We start from the raw sequence: 23,155 nt of genomic DNA, 5'->3' as shown, positions 1-23,155 counted from the left end.
ACAAACAGACATCCCATTGATTAGGAGAAAATTTTTGCACACAATAAAACTGATCACAAAGATCTACAAAGAGCTGAGGAGACTCAACAAAAACGAAGTAAACAATCCAGTCAAAAGTGGGCAGAAGAGTTAAAAGACACTCCTCCAAAGAGGAAATGCAAATGTCCAACAGGCATATGAAAAAAATGTTCAACATCACTTGAAATCATGGAAATGCAAATCAAAACCACAATGAGATACCACCTTACACCAAAGAGAATGGCACATATTAAAAAAAAAAAAAAACTAGCCAAAAAATGTTGGCGAGGATGTGGAGAAAAAGGAACTCTCCTACACTGCTGGTGGGAGTGCAAAATGATCCAACCACTATGGACAGCTGTGTGGAGGGCCCTCAAATTACCAAAAAATGCAGCTACCATATGACCCAGCAATTCCACTACTAGGAACCTACCCAAAGGGCACAAAAACATTAACTCAAAACGACACCTGCACCCCTATGTTTACTGCAGCTCTTGTGCAGTAGGTAAGCTATGGAACAACACAAATGTCCCCAAATAGATGACTGGATCAATTAGATGTGGTATATATATATATATATATATATATATATATATATATACAATGGAATATTACTCAGCAATCATAAAAGATAAACTGATGCCATTCACAGCAACATGGATGGAGCTAGAAGGGATTATGCTCTCAGTAATAAACTAGCATGGATGGAGCTGGAAAGAAGGTTAACTGAAATAAGACAAAAGGAAATATAAGTAATGGATGGTGTCAGTAATATGTGGAATACAGAGTACTTGAAGACTCAGATAGACAAGCTTAAAAACTCACCCTTGAAGGCTGACTATAGAATGGAAGGTTCAGGGAGACAGGGGATGTGGAGGGAGGTAAGAATAAAGCAGGAAGGAAGCACAGTGGACTAGGTGGGAGATTTTGTGAGCACTAAGTTTGCAATGCCTGGAGGGTTTATCCAAATGTTACCTCAATTAATATTTAAAAATAAATAATTGAATAAAATTAAAACTACTATTCCAAAAGATTGTGTTTCACACTGTGGAGAGTACAGATCTGCTCCATCTCTTGCACACACAATTTCTCATATTTGTTCCACAGAGAACATGGTGCTCATCCATTCAATAATTTCTTGGTGGGTGTTTTGAGCAATACTCTGCCACTAGATTACAACATTTTGATGAATATTGTTGATTCCACTGTCAGTGACCCAGTCAAAATAGATGTCCAAAATATAACTGATAGATAAGTAAAAAAGATTCCATCATTTATCCTTTAAAAGTCCATATAACTGGAAACAATCTCTGTTGTTAATAATACTGACCATGAAAAAAATATTCTTTTTTTCACTTATTTTCCTAATTGTGGCAAACTAAACATATTCTAAATTTGGATTAAACCCACTGCATAACTCTGGAAATATGACCTCACTACATGACTATGTTTCCTTATGTTAAAAGACTCTGATAGGCCAGCAAATGACAATTATTACAATTGTACAGGCTGCTAAACCTCAGGAGATAAGAAGCCCTTGGGAACTACTGGCCTTATATTCCAGAGATAAAATATTTGCATAATTAGAGAACTTACAGTTACATTTATCCTGGTTCTTGTAGAATCATTGTTTAGATCCTGAGGGATGAAAAGTATAATCAATCCATCTTTATCCCCAATATGATGAGGCTAGGAGAAGCCACATTCAGCTAAGTCCTCAGAAGGAGAAGGTGAGTTTCAGAGGTATGATGTCCATATTGTGTAGGTGTTAAATCATGCTCGAAAATCAACTCTGATTGTCCAAATGAGCACAAAGGTTTCTGCATGTTTGCAAGTCACTGATCCTTGGTCTAGAGGGAGCAGGTCTTGGATGTCCATCCAGACTCAGTGTGCATTGTCCACTAACCTTGTCTAAGGACCCTAGAGACTAATCTGTGAATTAATCTGTGAAATCACAGACATCCCGAAAGGCAAGGAAAATAGAATTATACTACAAGTATGTTTATGCAGACTTTGCAATGCACAAACTGTGTTCAAACTTAACTGTCTTATTTAATTTGTACAACAATATTTTGAATTGTTTATTTTCTTACTGATTAAAACCTGAAGCTCAGAGAGACATTCAGTTGAGTCAAATGTTATACTGTAAATCTTAGAGTTGTATGTTTACATAGAAGCATATTTGGGTTATTTTCCCATAGAGCTGATTTTCTCTCCATGTTCTTATTTTCTACTTTGAACCTCTCTTTGATCCTCTTTGTGCCTGAAAGCACTGCATGCTCAAGTAAACTCATCTTTGAAAATATCCTATTACAAACTAAATGTAGTAATTTATGGTTTAGTGTTCTTTCTGCTACTTCTGGTAATTTTTTCTTCATTAATAAATGGAAATCGATTTTTGAGAATGAAGTCAGATTTAGGGAAAAAATAACTCTACACTTGTGCTATTCAATGTATAGCCACATATGTACGTGTGACTACTAAGCATTTGAAATGTCGTTACTTTGATTTTAGAGTTGCTGAAGCATAAAATATGTTATGAAATCCAAAGAATTTTTTAAAGATTTATTTATTTATGCATACAAGAGCTGAGGTACAGGCCAGAGATGAGGGGAAGGGGTGGTGAGAGGATTCACCAGAGACAGTGTGGGGAACAGAACAGGCAGACTGACTGAAATACACTGTGCTGAGGTGAGCAGCGGGTGAGCAGGAGAGGTCTGCTTCGCCATGTGGGTTGCTCCCTGGCCCCCGGGAATCGAACTCATGCTGCAGAGGCCGAGGATTGCTTCATAGTGTGGTGCATTGCTTCATAGTGCGGTGCATTGCTTCATAGTGCGGTGCTTAAACCCTTGTGCCACCATGGAGGCCCCAAAGAATTTTTTTTAAGAATGTGAAACACCTAGCTATAACTTTGATATCATTACTTTTTAAAATGAGATGATTTGGATTGAAAAAATTATAGCATTAAAATTGACTTCAACTGTGTGTTTTTATTTTTTTTTTTAATAAATTTTATTGTTATATTCCCCATACAATTGCAGCCCCCCCATTCTGACCCCAATCCCTCCCCTCCCACCCCCGCCCCCCTAAAAGTGTCTCTGGTTCATAGTTTTTGTTGATTTTGATTTTCCTTTCTTTCTTATAGTTATTCATTTTCCTGGTCCCTTATTTAAGTTTTCTAGATTCCTGCTATGAGTGACCATCCGGTATTTCTTATTTTCTTTTCTTTTTGGCTTATTATTTCGCTGAGCATGATCCCTTCCAGCGCCATCCATGTTGCTGCAAATTGCATGTGTTTATCTTTTTTGAATGCTGAGTAATATTCCATGGTATATATGTACCACATCTTCTTGATCCAGTCATCTATTTTTGGGCATTTGGGTTGTTTCCAAAGCTTAGCTATTGTAAACAGTGCTGCTATAAACATAGGGGTGCAGGTGTTCTTTGGAATTGATGTTTCTGTGTCCTTTGGGTAAATACCTAGGAGTGGAATTGCTGGATCATATGGAAGCTCTATGTTTAGTAGGTCCAGAAATCTCCATACAGCTTTCCACAGTGGTTGGACCAGTTTGCCACTCCCACCAACAGTGCAGAAGAGTTCCTTTTTCTCCACACCCTCGCCAACATTTGTTGTTGCTAGTTTTTTTAATATGTGCCATTCTCACTGGTGTAAGATGGTATCTCATGGTAGTTTTGATTTGCATTTCCCTGATGACAAGTGATGTTGAACATTTTTTCATATGCCTGTTGGCCATTTGCATTTCCTCTTCAGAGAAGTTTCTTTTAAGCTCTTCTGCCCATTTTTTGACTGGATTATTTTCTTTGTTGTTGTTGAGTCTCATCAGCTCTTTGCAGATTTTTGTGATCAGTCCTTTATCATTAGTGTTGGGTGCAAAAATGTTCTCCCAGTTGGTGGGGTTACTCTTTGTTTTTGTTATTGTCTCTTTTGCTGTGCAAAAGCTCTTTAATTTGATGTAGTCCCAGCTTTTTATCTTTGCCTTCACTATCACTGCTTTGGGTGATGTGTCTGTAAAGATGTCTTTGATGTGCAAATCACGTAGTGTTTCGCCTATATTTCCTTCTATATATTTTATGGTTTCAGGTCTTATGTCTAGTTCTTTAATCCATTTTGAGTTGATTTTTGTGTATGGTGTGAGGTGGTGGTCAGCTTCATTCTTTTGCATGTAGCGACCCAGTTTTCCCAGCACCATTTATTGAACAAACTTTCTTTGCTCCAATGCATAGTCTTTGCTCCTTTGTCAAAGATTAGTTGACCATAAATCTGTGGGTTTATTTCTGGATTTTCTATTCGATTCCATTGGTCTGTATGTCTGTTCTTGTTCCAATACCATGCAGTTTTGATGATTATGGCTTTGTAGTATAGTTTGAAGTCTGGGAGTCTGATGCCTCCATTCCCTTCTTTTTTTTTCAGGAGAGCTTTGGCTATTCGGGATTTTTGGTGATTCCATATGAATTTCATCAATAATTGTTCTATTTCTTTGAAGAATGACATTGAAATTTTGATTGGAATAGCATTGAATCTGTATATTGCTTTTGGGGATGCCATTTTAATAATGTTTATTCTTCCAATCCATGAGCAGGGGACGTCTCTCCATTTCTTTGTGTCTTCTTCTATTTCTTTTAAACTGTGTTTTATAGTTTTCTTTGTATAGGTCCTTTACCTCTTTTGTTAGATTTATTCCCAAATATTTGATTTTTTTTGTTTCAATAACAAAAGGGATGGTCTTTTTGATTTCTTCTTCTTCAGATTTATTGTTTGTGTATAGGAAGGCTACTGACTTTTGCGTGTTGATTTTGTATCCTGCCACTTTACTGAACTGATTGATGAGTTGAATTAGCTTTTCTGTGTGAGTTTTTGGGGTTCTCTATGTAAATTATCATATCGTCTGCAAATAGTGATAGTTTGACTTCTTCTTTTCCTATTTGGGTTCCTTGGATGTCTTTCTCTTGTCTTATTGCCCTGGCTAGGACTTCCAGTATTATATTGAAAAGCAATGGTGAGAGTGGACATCCTTGTCTTGTTCCAGATCTTAATGGAATTGCTTTCAGCTTTTCACCATTGAGAATGATACTGGCTGTTGGCTTGTCATAGATGGCCTTTATGATGTTGAGGTATGTTCCTTGTATCCCCAGAATTTCAAGGGCTTTTATCATGAATGGGTGTTGCACTTTGTCGAAAGCTTTCTCAGCATCTATTGATATTATCATATGGTTTTTATATTTCTTTTTGTTGATGTGTTGGATAACGTTGATTGATTTTCGGATGTTAAACCATCCTTGTGCCCCTGGAATGAATCCAACTTGGTCGTGGTGAATTATCTTATGGATACATTGTTGGATTCTGATAGCTAAAATTTTATTGAGGATTTTTGCATCAGTGTTCATAGGCAATTGAGGAGTTTCCTGTGTGTTTGCTGTAGTTTCCTTTTTTGTGTTGTCCTTGTTCGGTTTTGGTATTAGTGTAATGTTGGCTTCATAAACGTGTTTGGTATTGTCCTTCCTTCTCAAATTTTTTGGAAGATTTGTGAAGGATAGGCACTAATTCGTCTCTGAATGTTTGGTAGAATTCATTTGTAAATCCATCAGGTCCTGGGCTTTTGTTTTTGGGGAGGTTTTTGATTACCATTTCAATTTCGCTAATTGTAATTGGTCTGTTTAGGTGTTCTATTTCTTCTTTATCTAGCTTTGGGTGATTGTAGAGTTGTAGGAATTTGTCCATCTCCTCTAGATTGTTAAACTTGTTTCCATATAACTGTTCATAGTAGTTACTGATTATTCTTTTGATTTCTGCTGTGTCCGTTGTGATTTCTCCTCTTTCATTGATGATCCTGTTTATTTGTGCTTTCTCCCTTTTTTCCTTTGTGAGCCTGGCTAGGGGTTTGTCTATTTTATTGATTTTTTCAAAAAACCAGCTCTTGGTTTCATTGATCTTTTGGATTGTTTTTTTAGTTTCAATTTCATTTATTTCTGCTTTGGTTTTTATTATTTCTTTTCTTCTACTGGTTTTGGGTTTTTTTGTTGTTCTTTTTCTAGATCTTTGAGCTTCGAGATGAGGTTGTTTTCTGTTTCTTTCTTGTTTCTTGATGTGAGCTTCTATTGCTATATATTTTCCTCTTATTACTGCTTTTGCTGCATCCCATACATTTAGGATATTAGTGTCCTCCTTGTCGTTCAATTCAAAAAATTTTTTAATTTCTTCTTTGATCTCCTCATTAGTCCAATGGTCTTCCAGTAGTGTGGTTTTTAATCTCCATGAGGTAGGAAAGTTCCTTGCCTTCTTTTTATGGTTTATTTCTAGTTTGATGCCTTCATGGTCAGAAAAGATGGTTGATATGATTTCAATCTTGGTGTATCTGTTAATGTTTGTCTTGTGCCCCAGTATGTGATCGATCCTGGAGAATGATCCGTGTGCGCTTGAGAAAAATGTGTACTCCGTTTTTTTGGGGTTTAGTGTTCTATAGATGTCTGTTAAGCCTAATTGCTCTAGGTCCTTATTTAGAGCTTTGGTTTCTTTACTTATTTTTTGTCTTGTTGATCTATCCATTGTTGATAGTGGTGTGTTGAAGTCTCCCACTACGTATGTGTTTTCTCTGATGTCTGTTTTCAGAGAGGACAACAGTTGTCTGATATATTTTGGTGCTCCTTCGTTTGGTGAGTATATGTTAATGAGTGTTATTTCTTCTTGAAGTATTGTCCCCTTGATCATAATGTAGTGACCATTGGGGTCTCTTTTTATCTTTTTGAGTTTGAAATCTGTTTTATCTGATATAAGTATAGCTGTTCCTGCTTTCTTTTTTGGTCCATTTGCTTGTAGGATTGTTTTCCATCCTTTAACTTTGAGCCTATTTTTATCTTTTGTAGCTAAATGTGTCCTGGAGACAGCAAAAGGTTGGTTTTGTTTCTTAATCCAGGCTGCCACTCTGTGTCTTTTTATTGAAGAGTTTAGTCCATTTACATTAGAGTTAATATTGATATGTTAACATCTGTATTTGCCATTGTGTTTGTCTTTCCTTTGATTTTTATTTTTTTATTTTTTTAATAACTTTTTTTTTTTTTTTGGCCTTCTTTCATTGTTATTCGTCCCTCTGAGGTTCTGGCTTTAGGACTCCTTGTAGTATTTTTTGGAGTGGGGTTAGTTGCAATGAAATTCCGGAGTTTCTGTTTGTCTGGGAAGGTCCATATTCTTTCTTCAAAGAGGAAGGAGAGCTTTGCGGGATAGAGTATTCTTGGTTGGCATCTGTTTTCTTGGAGTCTGTTGACTATGTCCCTCCACTCTCTCCTTGCCCGTAGTGTTTCTTCGGAGAAGTCTGATGTCAGCCTGATTGGTTTTCCTTTGAATGTTATCTGTTTCTTCCCTCTTGCCAGCTTCATTATTTTTTCCTTGTCCTGGATTCTTGGGAGCTTTACTATTATGTGTCTTGCTGTATTTTTCCTTTCGTCGTGGAAGTTTGGTGTTCTTCTTGCTTCTTGTATATCAATTTTCAGCTCCTTCTTCACATTTGGGAAGTTCTCTTCAATTATCTCTTTGAATATTTTCTCTGTTCCTACATCTCTCTCCTCTCCTTCTGGTATTCCTATAACTCTTATATTTCCTTTCCTCATGGAGTCAGATAGTTCCCGAAGTCTTTCTTCGTTCTTTTTCCTTCGTACTTCTCTTTCCTTTTCTGTTTTTGGTTCTTTTTATTTCTGTGTCTTCAAGATTACTTATTCGTTCTTCCATTTCATCTATTCTGCTTTCATTGCTTTTCCCAGAATTCTTTAGTTCTTCCATTAATTCTTTGATCTCCTGCATTTCTTTTACTTCCCTCTTTAGGGACTCAATTTCTTTCTTCTGACCATTGTTTTCCCTCTCTAGGGACTCAATTGCATTCTTCTGATCGTTGATTATTTTTCCCTTATCATTGTTTTCCTTTATGACTTCTGTCAGTTTTTTAATCACGGCAATTTTAAATTCTCTTTCTGGAAGGCTCAGAAATTCTTCCAAGTTATTGTCTTTGCAATCTGGGGGCTGGCTTTCTTTTTGTGGTGTGCTTTTTCTCTGGAGAGTTGCTAGGTTGCGTGTGGTTCTTCTCCTCCCTACTGTCTGTTTTCTAATTTGCCGTATGCGTTGGGACACTGTGTTGTTGGGACTGGCCGGCATCTTGGGTGGGCTTCTCTGTTCCCCTCTGGTTCTTCCAGGAGTCATCTGTCAGTTTCAAGCAGCCTTTAATGGAGAAAAGGTCCCTGTTCTAAAATGCCGATGTGGGGACACACTCCCCTGTGCGCCTGGTCTGCCCCGGCGGTGGGTTCCTGCTCCCCTCTGGGCTTGGACTGCAGGCCAGAGGGGGTCTGGCATGGGCGAACTTCCCCCGCTCACCTCTGGCTCCTGAGGAAGCCTTCTGCAGGTAGTCTTTACTGAAGAAATGTCCCTGTTCTAAAATGGTGATGTGGGACACACTCCCTGCGCGTCTGGTCTCAGGCACACTCTTCTGCGCGCCTGGTCTGCCCCGGCTGTGGGTGCTCGCTCTCCCTGTGGGCTCAGACTACTTGTTCGGAAGGAGCCAGGTGTGGGCTAACTCCCCAGCTGGCCACTAGCTCCTTCAGGAGCCTGTGCTGGGGTCAAGTCGCTAGGTGGCGCCAGAGATCTCTCCTGGAGCCCTTGGGGAGCTGATTTTCCACCCCGTGGGACAGGGAGCAGAGCGGGGATGGTAGGGTACACCTCAACGGCTTTGGGGTGCTGTGTCTGCCTTGTGCCCCACCGTCATGGGGAACCCACGCCCCTAATTTCGTGCCCCGGGTCTCAGTTCCAAAGCCCTCAGTTCCAGGACGCGGGCTGTAGCCCAGATCAGTGGCGCGGGAATGGCGCCTTTTGAATCCCGCTCCCCTGCCTGGGCGCCTGGTTCCTGCTCACTCAGGGAGGGCCTCCGCCCTCTCCCCGCAGCCTAGGTCGCAGGCGCGGGGACCTGGGCAGCTGCGATCCGGTCTGGATCCGCGCCACTTTCCGGGCAAGCTTACCGGGCGGCCGGGGCTGTGTGCTGGGGCTGATCTCCTCCTGGGGGGCGGGGCTCTCTTTAATGGCGCCTGGAGCTCACCTCCGCGGCGGATCCTGCAGGGTTCGCCTCAGCTCCCGTTCACGGGGTGTGGTGGCTGCAATAGTTCCTTTCCACTCACAGTCCCGCTTGCTGTGTCCGTTTTTCTTGTTGGCCGTTTTGGTTTGTTGTTTCCCTCCTCTCTGCTGGTCGGAGAGTGCCGACTTTGTGGGCGGGGGAGGGGAGCAGGGTTCTGCGCTTCCCTCCCTTCTCGTCCTCTTTTATGGCAACTTTCTTCTTCGGGCAGTTTGCTGGAGTCGTCCGTTTATCTTCCGTGTCCCAGTTCTCACTGGGACCTGCCGCTTTTCCTCCCTATTAACTTTTTTTAATGGGAGATCTTACTCGCAGCGTCTCCTCGCCGCCATGTTGCTCCGCCCTCCTGTTTTTATTTTTTTAAAAAAAAGGGCTTCCAGAAAAATTTAAATTTTCCATTTATGTGCAATTTCGTTCTCTTGGCAATACAGTTTGAAACTCCTTTGTAAAATACTCTTGATTGTTATCATTTTAATGATATTTTAGGCACAGTGAAATGCTTTAAAACACCTTTTAAATTACTAAATTTCTTTTGAGTTGCTACCATTATAAGAGACCTGAATCAGGTAAATCAGAGCAGTAGACTATTTTAAGGATGGTCAAACTTGCAAGGTAAAAATTTTAGTCCTAACATAGTAAAAATCACTACTTAGCAGATGGTTAAGCAGATACCAGTAAGCATTGTTCACTATCCAGGTTATGATAATTTGTATAACATTTGTCTTATAAAAACAGACATATTACACTGGCTGGAATCCCTGAGGATAGGACTCAAAGTACTACAATATGAAATTGTACAGTTCAATATATTTTTTTAAGATTTATTTATTTATGCATATAAGAGCTGAGGTACAGGCCAGAGATGGGGGCAGGGTGCGGTAAGAGGATTCACTAGAGACAGACTGGGGAGCAGAACAGGCAGACCGTCTGAAAAACACTGCTGAGGGGAGCAGCGGGCGAGACAGGAGAGGTCTGCTTCACCATGTGGGTTTCTCCCTGGCCAGCTGGGGATCGAACTCATGCTGCAGTGGCTGCGGATTGCTTTATAGTGCGGTGCTTAACCCCTTGCACCACCAGGGAGACCTGTACAGTTCAATCTTAATCTCATGCAGTGTCACCCAAAAGGTTCCTTGTCATATGGTATTTTCAAAGATGAGCTTTACCTGAGCATGCAGTGCTTTCAGGTGCAGACAGGAGCAAAGAGAGGTTCAAACAGAAAATAAGAACATGGAGAGAAAATCTCCTCTAAAGGAGAATAACCCAAATAGTGCTTTTATGTACACATGGAGCAGCAACTCTCACTAGTGCTAATATAATGACTGCAACAGTGGAAGGAGGCAGTGGGAAGGCCCTGTGCTTCTTTCCAGCCTAAAGAAAAATATGCCAACTAAATGCTTAACTTAAAAGAGTTTAAAAAAAAAAACAACAGAAAGTATCAATCAAAAACTAAACCACCTTTCTAACCATCCTGGATTTATACTAGGTTAGCTGACTTTACACTTGTATCATTCTTGGGTCACCACTTTCAGATGATATATATTTTTTTAAAGATTTATTTATTTACACAAGAACTGGGGTACAAGCCAGATGCACAGGAGGGTGAGAGGATTCACCAGAGACAGAGTGGGGAACAGAACAGGCAGACTGACTGAAATACACTGCTGAGGGGAGCAGCAGGTAAGACAGGAGAGGTCTGCACCATGTGGGTATCTCCCCGCTGGCCGAGATCGAACCAGCACTGCAGAGGCTGCGGACAGTTTCGCAGCGCTGCACTCAACTGCCTGCACCACCAGGGAGGCCCTCCGATGATATACTTTAGAGAGGAGAAAAAATTGTATTCTGATTGGCTACAACACCTTGTCCACAGCCAAACCACCCTGGAGATGTCCTATATGGGTGGAGAAGCTAAGCAGGACATGAGCTGGTTAGTACTGGGATGGGAGATACAGAATCCCAGTGCAGATGACCTTGCCTATATCTTAATGTCCCTTTGTATTCTCTGAGTTTCAATGTATTCTCTTAATTGATTAATTTATTAATTAAGAAATTCTATCCATACATAAAGATTGTCATTTTCTCTATGGTGAGTAGTGATTTGCTCCCTCTCTGAGAACACACAATTCCTCATTATATTCCATAGGGCACCATGGTGCTTATTCATCCCACAATTTCTTGAGGTATGCATTAGGCTATTCTCAGCCCAATAGATTGCAACATTTTGAGGGACTGTTACTAAAATGTATCTTGTCCCAATCAATGGCAGCCACACAAAAGATTCCATTATTTGTCCTATAAAAATATGTAAATAGGAAACTAGTTCTATTTAATAAAACTTTCTGTTTGAAAATTATATTCTTTTTTCATTTGGTTTCTTTTTGTTAAAACCTAAATCAATTCTAAATATATTTGAATGTTAGGACATGCCATGCATTACTCAAGAACTGTGACCACATAACATGATTAGGTCCTTATATTAAAAAGTTTGAAAGACCATCAAATGAAAGGTCTTATACTACACAGCCTACTAAACCTCGGGAGATAAGAAACCCATGGGAATTCCTCATCTTTATATTTCGAGACGTAAAATATTGAAACTGAGATGATTCACAGATTTACTAACACTAGACTCATGTTACTTGTGGTTGTTTAGACACTGAAGGATCAAATGGTATAATTATTCCATCTTTATCCCTAATGTGATGAGGCTAGGAGAAGCAACGCTCAGCTAAGTCCTCAGAAGGGAAAGGTGAGTTTCAGAGGTATGATGTGCATATTGTGTAGCTGTTAAGACACGCTCGAAAATCAGCTCTGATCGTCCACATGAGCACAAAGGTTTCTGCATGTTTGCAGGTCACTGAGCCTTGGTCTAGAGGGAGCAGGCCTTGGATGTCCATCTGGACTCAGTATGCACTGTCCACTCATATTGTCTAAGGGCCTTAGAGGCTAATCTATGAATTAATAAGTGAAATCACACCCATGAAAGAGTATTGTAATACTACAAATATATTTATATAGATCTTGTACTGCACAAATTCTGCTCATAAATTGTCTTCTTTAACTTGTACAATAATCCCTTGAAGTGTTTTTTCTTAAATGATTAAAATATGAATCTCAGAGGGATGCTCAAATATTATAATGTATATCTTAGAGTTGTTGATGAATCTCAATATAGTGATTTCTGGTTCAGTATTCTTTCTTATATTTCTGTACTATATTTTTCCTCATTCTAAGAGCAAGTTGATATTTGACAAAAGTGAGATTTAGAAAAAACAATTTTCCAAACCCGTGTTGCTGAAATTATAGCCACATATGCAGCATGAGGCTATTGAGCACTGAATTGTGGGTCCTTTGACATGGGAAATGCTGCAGCATAAAATACCTTATGACTACAAAGATTCAGTAAAAACAGAGTGCAAATCACTTAATAATGATTTTTATATCATCACTTAATAAAATGAAATGATTTCCCTACCTCAGGTAAATAAACAATAGCATTACAATTGACATTAAACATTTGTTTTTACTAGTTAAGAAATGTGTTTGTAGAATCATTTAAATCACCCATCAATGAAAAACATATTTCTATTTGTCATTACTTTTTGAGATTCTACCTTTGTAATATTCTTATCGCCCTGATAATAATACTTTGTGGCACACTGATGAGAGTACATATTGTCTACAACACTAAGGACAGTGTGAAAGCACGATGAAACAGATTAATGGTGACTACACAGTCCTCTTGAAGATACCTCTGATATTTCTCTGTGTGTTCTCTATGACTGGACTGCACCTATTTGGCAAGGACAAGGGAAAAAGAGGACTCCAGAGTATGCTACTAACACTCGAGGCACAATGGGCTATCACTCTTTTGCACATGATTCCTCTAGCTTCATCCCTCAAGATAAGAAAAAAAGAGAGCAGATCAGAGAGTGAAGACTTCCACAGAATTGGAACTTGCTGAGAGGGCATGTGCAGTGTTAAGAAGCTTCCTTGTTTAAATTGACTTGAGAAATCAGGAGGAGGCACCAACATCGTGGGGAACTCCAGTGGCCCAGAGGAAGTGTGTCCTATAGAGCAGGAACAGACTAGAAGAAGGAAGACATGATAAGCTTCTTGAAAAGCCTAGAGAAAAGCATGGAGACAGGTAGATCCTGGACTGGAGAATTTATTAAAGCAGCTGTCTGAGTGGGGCTTTCCTAATCATTGGGAAAACAAGAAAAAGAGAAACAGGGAGAGAGGGACAAGAGAGGACTCAGGAGTTAGTCCATCATTGGGAAAAAGAAAAAGACAGGTCAGATTTTCAGAAATTACAATGAGATTGAACAAAGAACATGCAGCATCACCTCCGCCCAACCCTGGGAGAATTCTGGGTGAAACTGGGTGCCACAGAAACCCTACCGTAGAAACACAAAATACCTGGGATGCTGCATTGCTAAAAGTGGCAGCACTACATGGGGTGCATTAAATCCCCATTAAAGCTCAGAGGCTCGCTGAGAAAAGTCAAGTGAGCCCAGAAAGCAGTTGGAGATTCAAGAGCAAAAACAGGCTGAGGAGGCTGCCATTCTACTACGCAGCTACTGAAGTTCATGAATAAGCTTCTTACCAGGCAGTAAGTTTAGGATTAGATGAATCAGAGACAATTAGTATGAAAACTTAGTTTCCTCATCAGCACTGAGCAATATAATGCTATGACACTTTTTTCTCTAAGCTTGAAATTATTGTGTTCTATAGTTGTATTGGAGGTTCTGAAATACCCTCCAGTGAAGAAACTTGTTTAACTCTGCATGTATGAAATCATAGCATCCTGGGATACTTACTTCATGTACACCTATTATTACAGCCCCAGAATTAATAACCTGCTGAACATACTTGGAAACCTAGCCCATAAATCATTACAGGCCTTAACAAGAAGCAGCTCCTCTGTTGAAATACTGGAATGAGGTCACACCTAGGCAAGTGTGTCCTCGGCAGAGATATTTTCTCAGCCCAGAGCCCTTTCTTTATGCCCCTCCTCAGCTGATTTGCTTTGGAAAACCTCCTCCATGGTATCTAGCACTAGTCTTCTTTCTAACAGTAGACTTAAAGGTTTTATACTTTGCTAAAAGAATTTGAGGCCCCGGACTGGATATGAAAGTTTATGCATGGTTTCTAAATCTGTAGGTAGCCAGAAGCTTTCCGACTGTTTAATCTCACTACTGACTTTCTGGAGGGTAAGAATCTGTCCTCAATGGAGGTACAGATCAGGTGCAAAGGGAATGTAGAACCTGAATTCAGGAATGGGAGCTGAGCTGGGTCTCTGCCTGTCTAATTGGATTATTTCCTCTTTGATCTCTACAGATTTCCACAGGAGAATGGGGATAAGAAATCAGTCCACAGTGACCGAGTTTGTTCTTTCAGGATTAACTGACCAACCAGAGCTTCAGCTGCCCCTTTTCTTCCTCTTCTTGGGGATTTATATAGTTACCGTGGTGGGGAATCTCGGCATGATCTCCATAATTGGGTTGAGTCCTCAACTTCATATTCCCATGTACTATTTCCTCAGCAGTTTATCTTTCATAGATTTCTGCTATTCTTCTGTTGTTATTCCAAAAACGCTTGTAGGAATTTTCAGCAGAGATAAAGCTATCTCCTATTCTGGATGCATGACTCAGTTCTTTTTTTTCTGTATGTTTGCCGTTTCTGAGTGCTACATGTTGGCAGCAATGGCCTATGACCGCTATGTCGCCATCTGCAGCCCCCTGCTCTACAATGTCATCATGTCCCCGCGAGTCTGTTCTCTACTGGTGGCTGGTGTCTTCTCAGTATGTTGTTTATATTCCATGATTTTTGAGGGATGTTTGTTAACTTTGGATTTCTGTGGATCCAATGTCATTAAACATTATTTCTGTGACATCATGCCTCTTATTAAGCTTGCCTGTTCCAGCACGTACATTGAACTTTTGCTTTATGTTCTTGGTGGATTTAACATGGTAACCCCCGCCATGACAATCATCATTTCATATGCCTTCATCATCTCCAGCATCCTCCGCATCCAATCTAAAGAGGGCAGGTCCAAAACTTTCAGCACCTGTGGCTCCCACTTGACAGCTGTTGTTATTTTCTATGGATCTCTCATTTCCACATATCTCAAACCAGCTTCCAGTAGTTCAGCCATCCAGGAGAAAGTGACATCTGTATTTTACACTATGGTGATTCCCATGCTGAACCCCCTGATTTATAGCCTGAGGAATAAGGAAGTCCAAAATGCCGTAATAAAACTCTTAAAGAGAATAACATCTCCATAATTAATATGATTTTTAAGAATTGATTTTTAAGAATAACTTATGCATTATAAAGATAAATATGTGTTTTGTGTTTATATTCTGAATATTTAAAAAAATTGAAGTGAGGTGAAAATACAGATGTAGTTATTGATAAAGTTTTATATAGATATACTTCTGAATAAATATCTGAAAGTTTATATTGAGATAACAAATAAGTGCTTTAAAATGCAAGACAACAAATATGTAATATAAAATACCAAATGTTAATGTTTAATTCCATTTTGGGATTGAACATCAATATTTATGTTTAGTTTTGTGAACTAGGCCAATAAAAATAATGAAATAATCATATATAATTGTCACATCAGATAAAAACCACAGCAAATTCCTGTTGATTAGACAAAGTATTTTCTCTTATTTATCTTACTTTAAAAGATTATTTTTCTTATGGGCATTAGCATAGGAAATACTAAACAGTGTGACAAAAATCATGACTACAATTTACGACAAAAGAACTTTTTCATTGTCTTTTAAGGGCTTATTAAAGTTAAATGTTGTATCAAACATGAATTCAGTGAGGAAGCTCCAGCAAAGGGCTAGGTCAATAAGGCCCTAGTTTTTGGCCTGGTGATCAGAGGAATAGACTAAGACTATCTAGATGAATATACTATATTTATACAATCTTATCTAAAACTCATCAGTTTTTCTGTACCCCAGACATATGTGCAGTATTTAAAACTTTCTGTGTAATTCTGTGTGTTGGTATTTAATCCAAATGTAAATGCATTGTTTTTAATTTCCTCCTCACATATTTTGAATTAAAAAGAAAAATTTTATTGTTCCAAGAAACTGTTATACAATAAAGAAGATAATGTACCACATGCAGAATAAAATGTGTCAAATAATTTATTTCTAAGCATATGATTATAATGTGCTGGGTGCTCCTTTACATGCTGAAATTGCAGTGAATATGATGGACAAGAATTCTAATTAGCTTTGGTGGATGAATGAGTGGCATATGTCACAGAACTAATTTAATAAATAGGTATGGTAATGAAGTATAAATAATGCTTTCAGCAGTGATAGTGAAGGCAAGGATAAACAGCTGAGACTACATCAAATTAAAGAGCTTCTGTACAGCAAAAGAGACATTAACCAAAACAAAGAAACACCCAACCGACTGGGAGAAAATTTTTGCACACAACACTAATGATAAAGGACTGATCACAAAAATCTATGAAGAGCTGATGAAACTCAACAAAAACAAAGAAAATAATCCAGTCAAAAAATGGGCAAAAGAGCTAAAAAGAAACTTCTCCAAAGACGAAATGCAATGGCCAACAGGCATATGAAAAAATGTTCAATGTCACCTGTAATCAGGGAAATGCAAATCAAAATTACAATGAGATACCATCTCACACCAGTGAGAACGGCACATATTTAAAAAAACTAGCAACATATGTTTGCAAGAATGTGGAGAAAAAGGAACTCTCCTGCACTGCTGGTGGGAGTGCAAACTGATCCAACCACTATGGAAAATTGTGTGGAGATTCCTCAACCTGCTAAAGATGGAGCTTCCATATGATCCAGCAATTCCACTCCTAGGTATTTATCCAAAGGACTCAGAAACATTAATTCAAAAGGACACCTGCACCCCTATGTTTATATCAGCACTATTTACAATAGCTAAGTTATGGAAACAACCTAAATGCCCAAAAATAGGTGACTGGATAAGAAGATGTGGTACATATACACAATGGAATATTACTCAGCATCAAGAAAGATAAACTCATGCAATTTGCAGCAACATGGATGGAGCAGGAAAGGATCATGCTCAGCTCAATAAGCCAGGTGGCGCAGCGGGTTGAGTGCTGTGCTGTGAAGCTGTCCACAGCCTCTGCAGCGCGGGTTTGATTCCTGGCCAGCCAGGGAGAAACCCACATGGTGTGACAGACCTCTCCTGCCTCGCCCACTGCTCCCCTCAGCAGTGTCTTCAGTCATCTGCCTGTTCTGCTCCCTGCTCTCTCTGGTGAATTCTTTCATCCTCCTGGGCCTCTGACCTGTACCCTAGTCCTTGTATAAATAAATAAATCTTTAAAAAGAAAAGAAAAAAAAATACTGGATAGTCTCACTAATAGCAGGAATTTAGAAAACTCAAATAATGGACCAGGAAAAAACCTAATTATAATAAAGTAAAAATCAAAATCAACAAGCAACTATAGACCAGAGACACACTACAGGGGGTGGGGGGTGGAGGAGGGAGTAGGATCAAAACAAGGGGGGTGAGAATTGTATGGGGACTATAATCAAGATGAAAACGCAAACATTGTGCAAAAATGACAAATGATGTAAAAAATGTATAAATAAATAAATAAATAAATAATGCTTTCAAAGAAGAGATGCATATTTTGTCAGTGGATCAAAGGTCACACTGGTAGATCTCCTTTAAGAAGAGAACCTTAATGAAACCTCACTAAAGAGAAAAGTGTATTTATGTGAAAAGGGTAGAGCAGAAGCAGGAATGGCTAAAAACTCATGAAAGAGGAGATAGAGACACCAAAGGGGGTTCAGGAAGAAGGCATATTCCAGATCATGTCAGGAGTATGACTTTACCAGCAGCCATGGGTATGTTTCAAAAGCAGAGATTTATAGATTATTTCTACTGACAAAACGTCTCCTACACAAATAGATTAGAAAATATATAGATGTGTGTATATGTGTGATGTGTATAGCGAAGTGACTGATAAGGGATGAAAAACTATTGGCCAGTTAGAAACACAGAGAACACTATTGAGTCTAATGAAATACTCTGCAACAAGTGATAGAATTTTTCATGCATGACAGCATTAGGAGCAGAAAAAATTATGATTTCATGAGAGTTCCATTTACATTTGTAACAAATAGGACAGAACAGTTCACTTGATTGAAGGATTACATATTGATTTGGGGACATCATTTTCCCAAGAATTAAGGAACACTTGCAACTTGGACATAGTCTCTCTGTAAATCCCAGTTTAAATTTATGGAATTTAGAGTTAGAACCTGCATAGGAAATCAGTTTCAGGATTATAACCACTGCTGTCTTATTGTAAAATTTATAATAAAATTGAAATGTAACTTCTGCATACATAATATTTACAATATCATGAGATACCTCTATCTATATATGATACATAAAAACTGATTATGTATATTTTCTAGAAGAAGAAGTGAATAAATTCAAAAGAATGAAAATGTTATTAATAACTCAATAGAATTGAAACTATGTGTAGTTCAAGAATTTCAAACCCAATATTTCAAATATTTTAAAAATTCAATCGCTTCCAAAAGTTTCAGGAAAAATATTAAAAACATTAGTAAATGAAGAATTTCCACATTGATATGAGAAAAAAAAACAGATCACAGTCAGTACCTGGCATAAATAACTAGAAAATCAGGTAAAATATATTTTTAATATCTATATTGAGACTTTGAAAAATAGGCATACCAGCAGTGTGATTCCTGAGAGAAGAGACACAAATGACATGCTTAACACCACTAGCATGTTCCATCTCTGAGTACTTTTAGGCAATATTCAGGAAAAGTAATCTGACTGTTTGAAGAAACAGATATCAGAGTTTGCTGAAGTGAAGGCTTTAAGAAATGTTCTTACACAGCTCACAAGAAGAGGGTTGTTAAACAGACATAAAGGTTGCATAAATCTTCAAAGGAATGACCTTGAATATTTGGCTGAAGACCAATGTATACAGAAGAACTTAACAAAGCCAAGAAAATACTAGCAGCTGAGAAGCTGTGGGTGAAAACTTCTCAGACTGCAGAGATCTGGTAGAACCTCTAAATCCAACTAGTCAGAAAAAAGATTTCTTTTTGCACACAGTACAGAATGAGAAGCATCATGACCAACATGATGTTTAATTTTTCTGTAGTAAAGGTAATCCCAGAGCTGAATTGTTAAAAGACATGAGATAAAATTTGGAAAGACTCAACTGATGCGCAATATCTAAATTGTCTCAGAAATTTATTTTCAACATTAATGAAAGTAAAACTAAAAAACCATTATGCAACAATGTTACATTAGTGATGTTTGCATTATCACTCCACAGGGAAGGAGCAACACATTGTTTTCCATAAGCAGGAGAAAAGTCAGTTAAAAGAAAAAGACATGGAAATAACAGAGATAATAGAATCAGTATAAATGAACTTACAAAAGTTCTCAGAAGAAGAATTTATAGGAAAAAGTAAGTATTCAGAAGAGAAACATACAAGATATCAAAATGATCCAAATGGAAATGGTATCAGTGAAAACAGCAGAAAAGTTACCTCCACCCTTGGTGCACAGCCCTCAGACAATAAAAATCTGTATAAGCTTTGAGAATTTTACCAGAATTTTAGTAAGCAGTCAAAGGTTTGTAGTAACCAAGTGAATGCTAACTCAAGGGAAAACTCAAAAATGGCTTTGCTACAAACCCTGTAACATTTGCTTGCTTCTATAACATCTCTCTCAAATTCAGTAGTGGACTTGAAGATGACAGCCCACATGACCAGTGTGGCATTCTAGTCCCTCAATCTGAAAGAAGCAGACCAGACTTTATCCTCAAAGAAATATGCTTTTCTATCAAAATGTCTGGCTGACTAAAAGACTGATGACACAAGATGGTTGGTTTGTTTTGCCCAACTCAGAACTTACAACAGAAATGCAGCAGGCTTTTCTTGATCAACTTATAAAAGCAAATGAACAAACTACAGTGACTTGGGGCAAAAGATTACAGTTGAGTCAAACAGTAGAGCACTGAAAACCTAAAAGTAAAACTGGAGGGAATTATTTTGGGAAATTAGGTCATTTGAAAACGCCTGTGTACAAGACAAAGTTAGAAATCCAAGCAAATGCTCAGGGCAGGGGACACGCTAAGGAAAGATTGAGAAGATTCTGAATGTTCTCCTCTGGATCTATATTCTCAGTGAAAGAAGAAAGTGAAGGCTAAAGCACAGTGATAGTCCACCATCACAGTTAATGTACTACTTTGGGGTGACATTTTCACAAAATACATGCACAAACACATGCACACACAGAGACCACATATCTGTTTGATTATCATTTATTGGGCTCTGGTATTCAATAAAATCTCTGTCAAAATATTAGCAACACAAATGAAAGGAACAGAGTCTTCACTGACTACACATTACAAGAAATATAGATTTTTAAAACTATTTAAAAGGCACTAAGAAAACAACAGTTACAGTGCACTGCAAGTAATAAAAATAAAACCATTTTGAAGGGGAATCACTTCATTTCCTGAGTTAACACATGATAATATTCAAAATATCTAATTTTAAAAAAGGCAATACAGTATGCCAAGAAAAAAGAAACTATTGCCCAGTCACAGAAGCAATGAACTAAAACTGTCTCTGAGGAAACCAAGACAGTGGGCTTACTAGATAAAGACTATTATTGCCTAGAAATAAACAAAAAGATAAAGGAAACGATGAATAATGATGTAGAGTAATGAAAGAATATAAACAGAGTAACAATAAATAATAAATAATTTACCCTGACAATAAACAGAGTAACAATACTCTGAAAATAAACAGAATAACAAAAACAATAAGAGTAAAGCAGAAATTCTGGAGCTGAAAAGAACAATAAAATGGAGAAACTCAACAGAGGGTTTCAACAGTAGATGTGTACATGAAGAAGACTCAATCTATGCACCTAAAGAGAAGAAATTAAAACTAAAGAGGAGAAGAATGAAAATAAGAATTAAAAAAAAAAGTGAAAGAATCTTAGTGACCTGTACAATACCATCAACATTGCCAAAATATGCACTATTGGAGGCCAAAAAGTAGAAAATGAGAGAACAGGATAGAAAGATTACTGGAGAAATAATAGAGGGAAATAAATTGGACCTCAATTGTTGAAAGACATGAAACTATACACCTAAGAAACTTAATAAACATCAATAAACTAAAAATGGAAGAGATCCACAGTGAGAAAAATTATAATCAACATTAAAAAAAAAAAAAGACAAAGAATTTTGAAAGCAGTGAGAGAAGCAAATAGCAATACAACCCTCCCTGATGGAAAGTCCCAATTCATGCCAGGTAAGTGCTAGAGCAGTTTCAGAACTCAGAACCTCCCTATATACCCTGCCAAACAACTCTCTAGACAGGTGACCCCACAAGCCAATATACCTAGGCCATTGATGTCCCAATTCATGCCCCAGAACTACTGGAGCAGTCCCAGGTGCCATGACTTCCCAAGAGACTCCATCGGCCACCTGCCAAGATAAATGAGACCCCACAATACTGAGGAGGGAGGATCCAAGCAAGACAGAATCCCCAACCACAGCATCCATAACCCAAAACAAATAATACAAAGAAGAGGAAACCCAACTAATTGGCACATGAGCCCTCAGGGGAATAATACAGCACACAGAGAGAATGACTTTCCAGAACCGATCTTCCAAGACATGGAACAAATGTTCCTCCATCAGATACAGACTTTAAAATTGTCATGATAAAGGCAAATCAACAAATTGAAAAATTCTGTGAAAATGCAGAAAAACAAATAAATGCCCTTAGTAATGTAATCAATGAACAGAAGGTAGAAAATCATAACAGTGGAAATTCAGTATATAAAAAGAGATATAAAGGTGATGAAATTTCAGGAGAATGTTGTGGAAGTAAAAAAGACATAATGGAATAATGAATCGGTGTACTTGAACATCAAATGTTCAGAGAACCTACTAGAAACAGAGTAGGAAGAGTAAAAAAAGATGGAAAAAAGTAAAACAAACAAACAAAAAATCAATTTACCCACCTTCATGAGGAAAGGTAACATAACAATGATGGAAATACCAAAGTTGAAAGAGAGGAAAAAAGGTACAGAAATGTATATCAGGAAATAATGGAGGAAAATTTCCCAAACTTAGAGACAGACATAAATAAACAAATTCAGGAAGCTAAAAAGCCCCAAGGTACCTAAACAAAATGCGACCTATACTAAGACATATAGTAGTGATCCTTCCCAGAGTTTAACACAAAAAAAGAATATTGAAATTGGCCAGGGAGAAGAAGTAGACAACATTTAAAGGTACCCTGGTCAGTCTAACATCAGTCTTCTCTTTAGAACACTATAGGCAATGAGAGAATGGAATGATGTGTTCCAAATACTTAAAATAAAACTGCAAGATAAGAATATTCTACCCTGCAAGGCTTCCTTCAGAAATGAAGGATAAATAAAGATCTTCTCAGATATAAATTCAAGGAGTTTGCAAACACTAAACCACCTATCCTAGAAATACTGAAAAGACATAACACATCTTAAATGAAGAGAGGCACATACATAAAAAACTAAATAAGGAAATAAACTATACCACAAAAATTAAGAACAAAAGGCAGCAACAAACTTTCATATATGAATAATCACTCTGGACTCTGGACTGAACTCACCAATTCAAAGACACCAAGATCTAGTTGAATTACAAAACAAAATCCAACCTTCTGCCATCTCCAGAGTCACAGCTACACTCAAAAGACAAACATAGGCTCAAAGTAAAGAGTTAGAAAACAATTCTACAGGAAATATGCTACAATAGAAGACAAGGACAGTCATATTTTTATCAGACAAAATAGATTTCCTCTTAAAATGTTAACCAGAGACAGGAGGGAGACACAAGATTAAGGGAACATTATATCAGGAACATAGACCACTTAACAGCATAACTCACCAAATGAAGCAGCATCAAAATATAT

General features: G+C 38.0%; 2 protein-coding genes across 5 annotated transcripts in view; one reads left to right on the top strand and one right to left on the bottom strand.

The window, feature by feature from the left end:
- LOC119240793 (olfactory receptor 4D5) overlaps positions 1–23,155 on the bottom strand; it is a 388,728-nt gene that overhangs the window by 80,049 nt on the left and 285,524 nt on the right. The gene's annotated exons all lie outside the window — the stretch shown is intronic.
- Positions 14,492–15,424, top strand: LOC119242094 (olfactory receptor 8D4-like). Its single transcript, XM_037507875.1, has one exon. It carries the CDS (start codon positions 14,492–14,494, stop codon positions 15,422–15,424), a length of 933 nt encoding a protein of 310 aa, XP_037363772.1.

Source organism: Talpa occidentalis, unplaced genomic scaffold, assembly GCF_014898055.3.
Source record: "Talpa occidentalis isolate TD23 unplaced genomic scaffold, MPIMG_talOcc4v2.1 talOcc4.12, whole genome shotgun sequence".
Lineage (NCBI taxonomy): Eukaryota > Metazoa > Chordata > Mammalia > Eulipotyphla > Talpidae > Talpa > Talpa occidentalis.
Note: the sequence above shows the minus strand (reverse complement) of the source record. Positions and strands in the feature narration are given on the sequence as shown.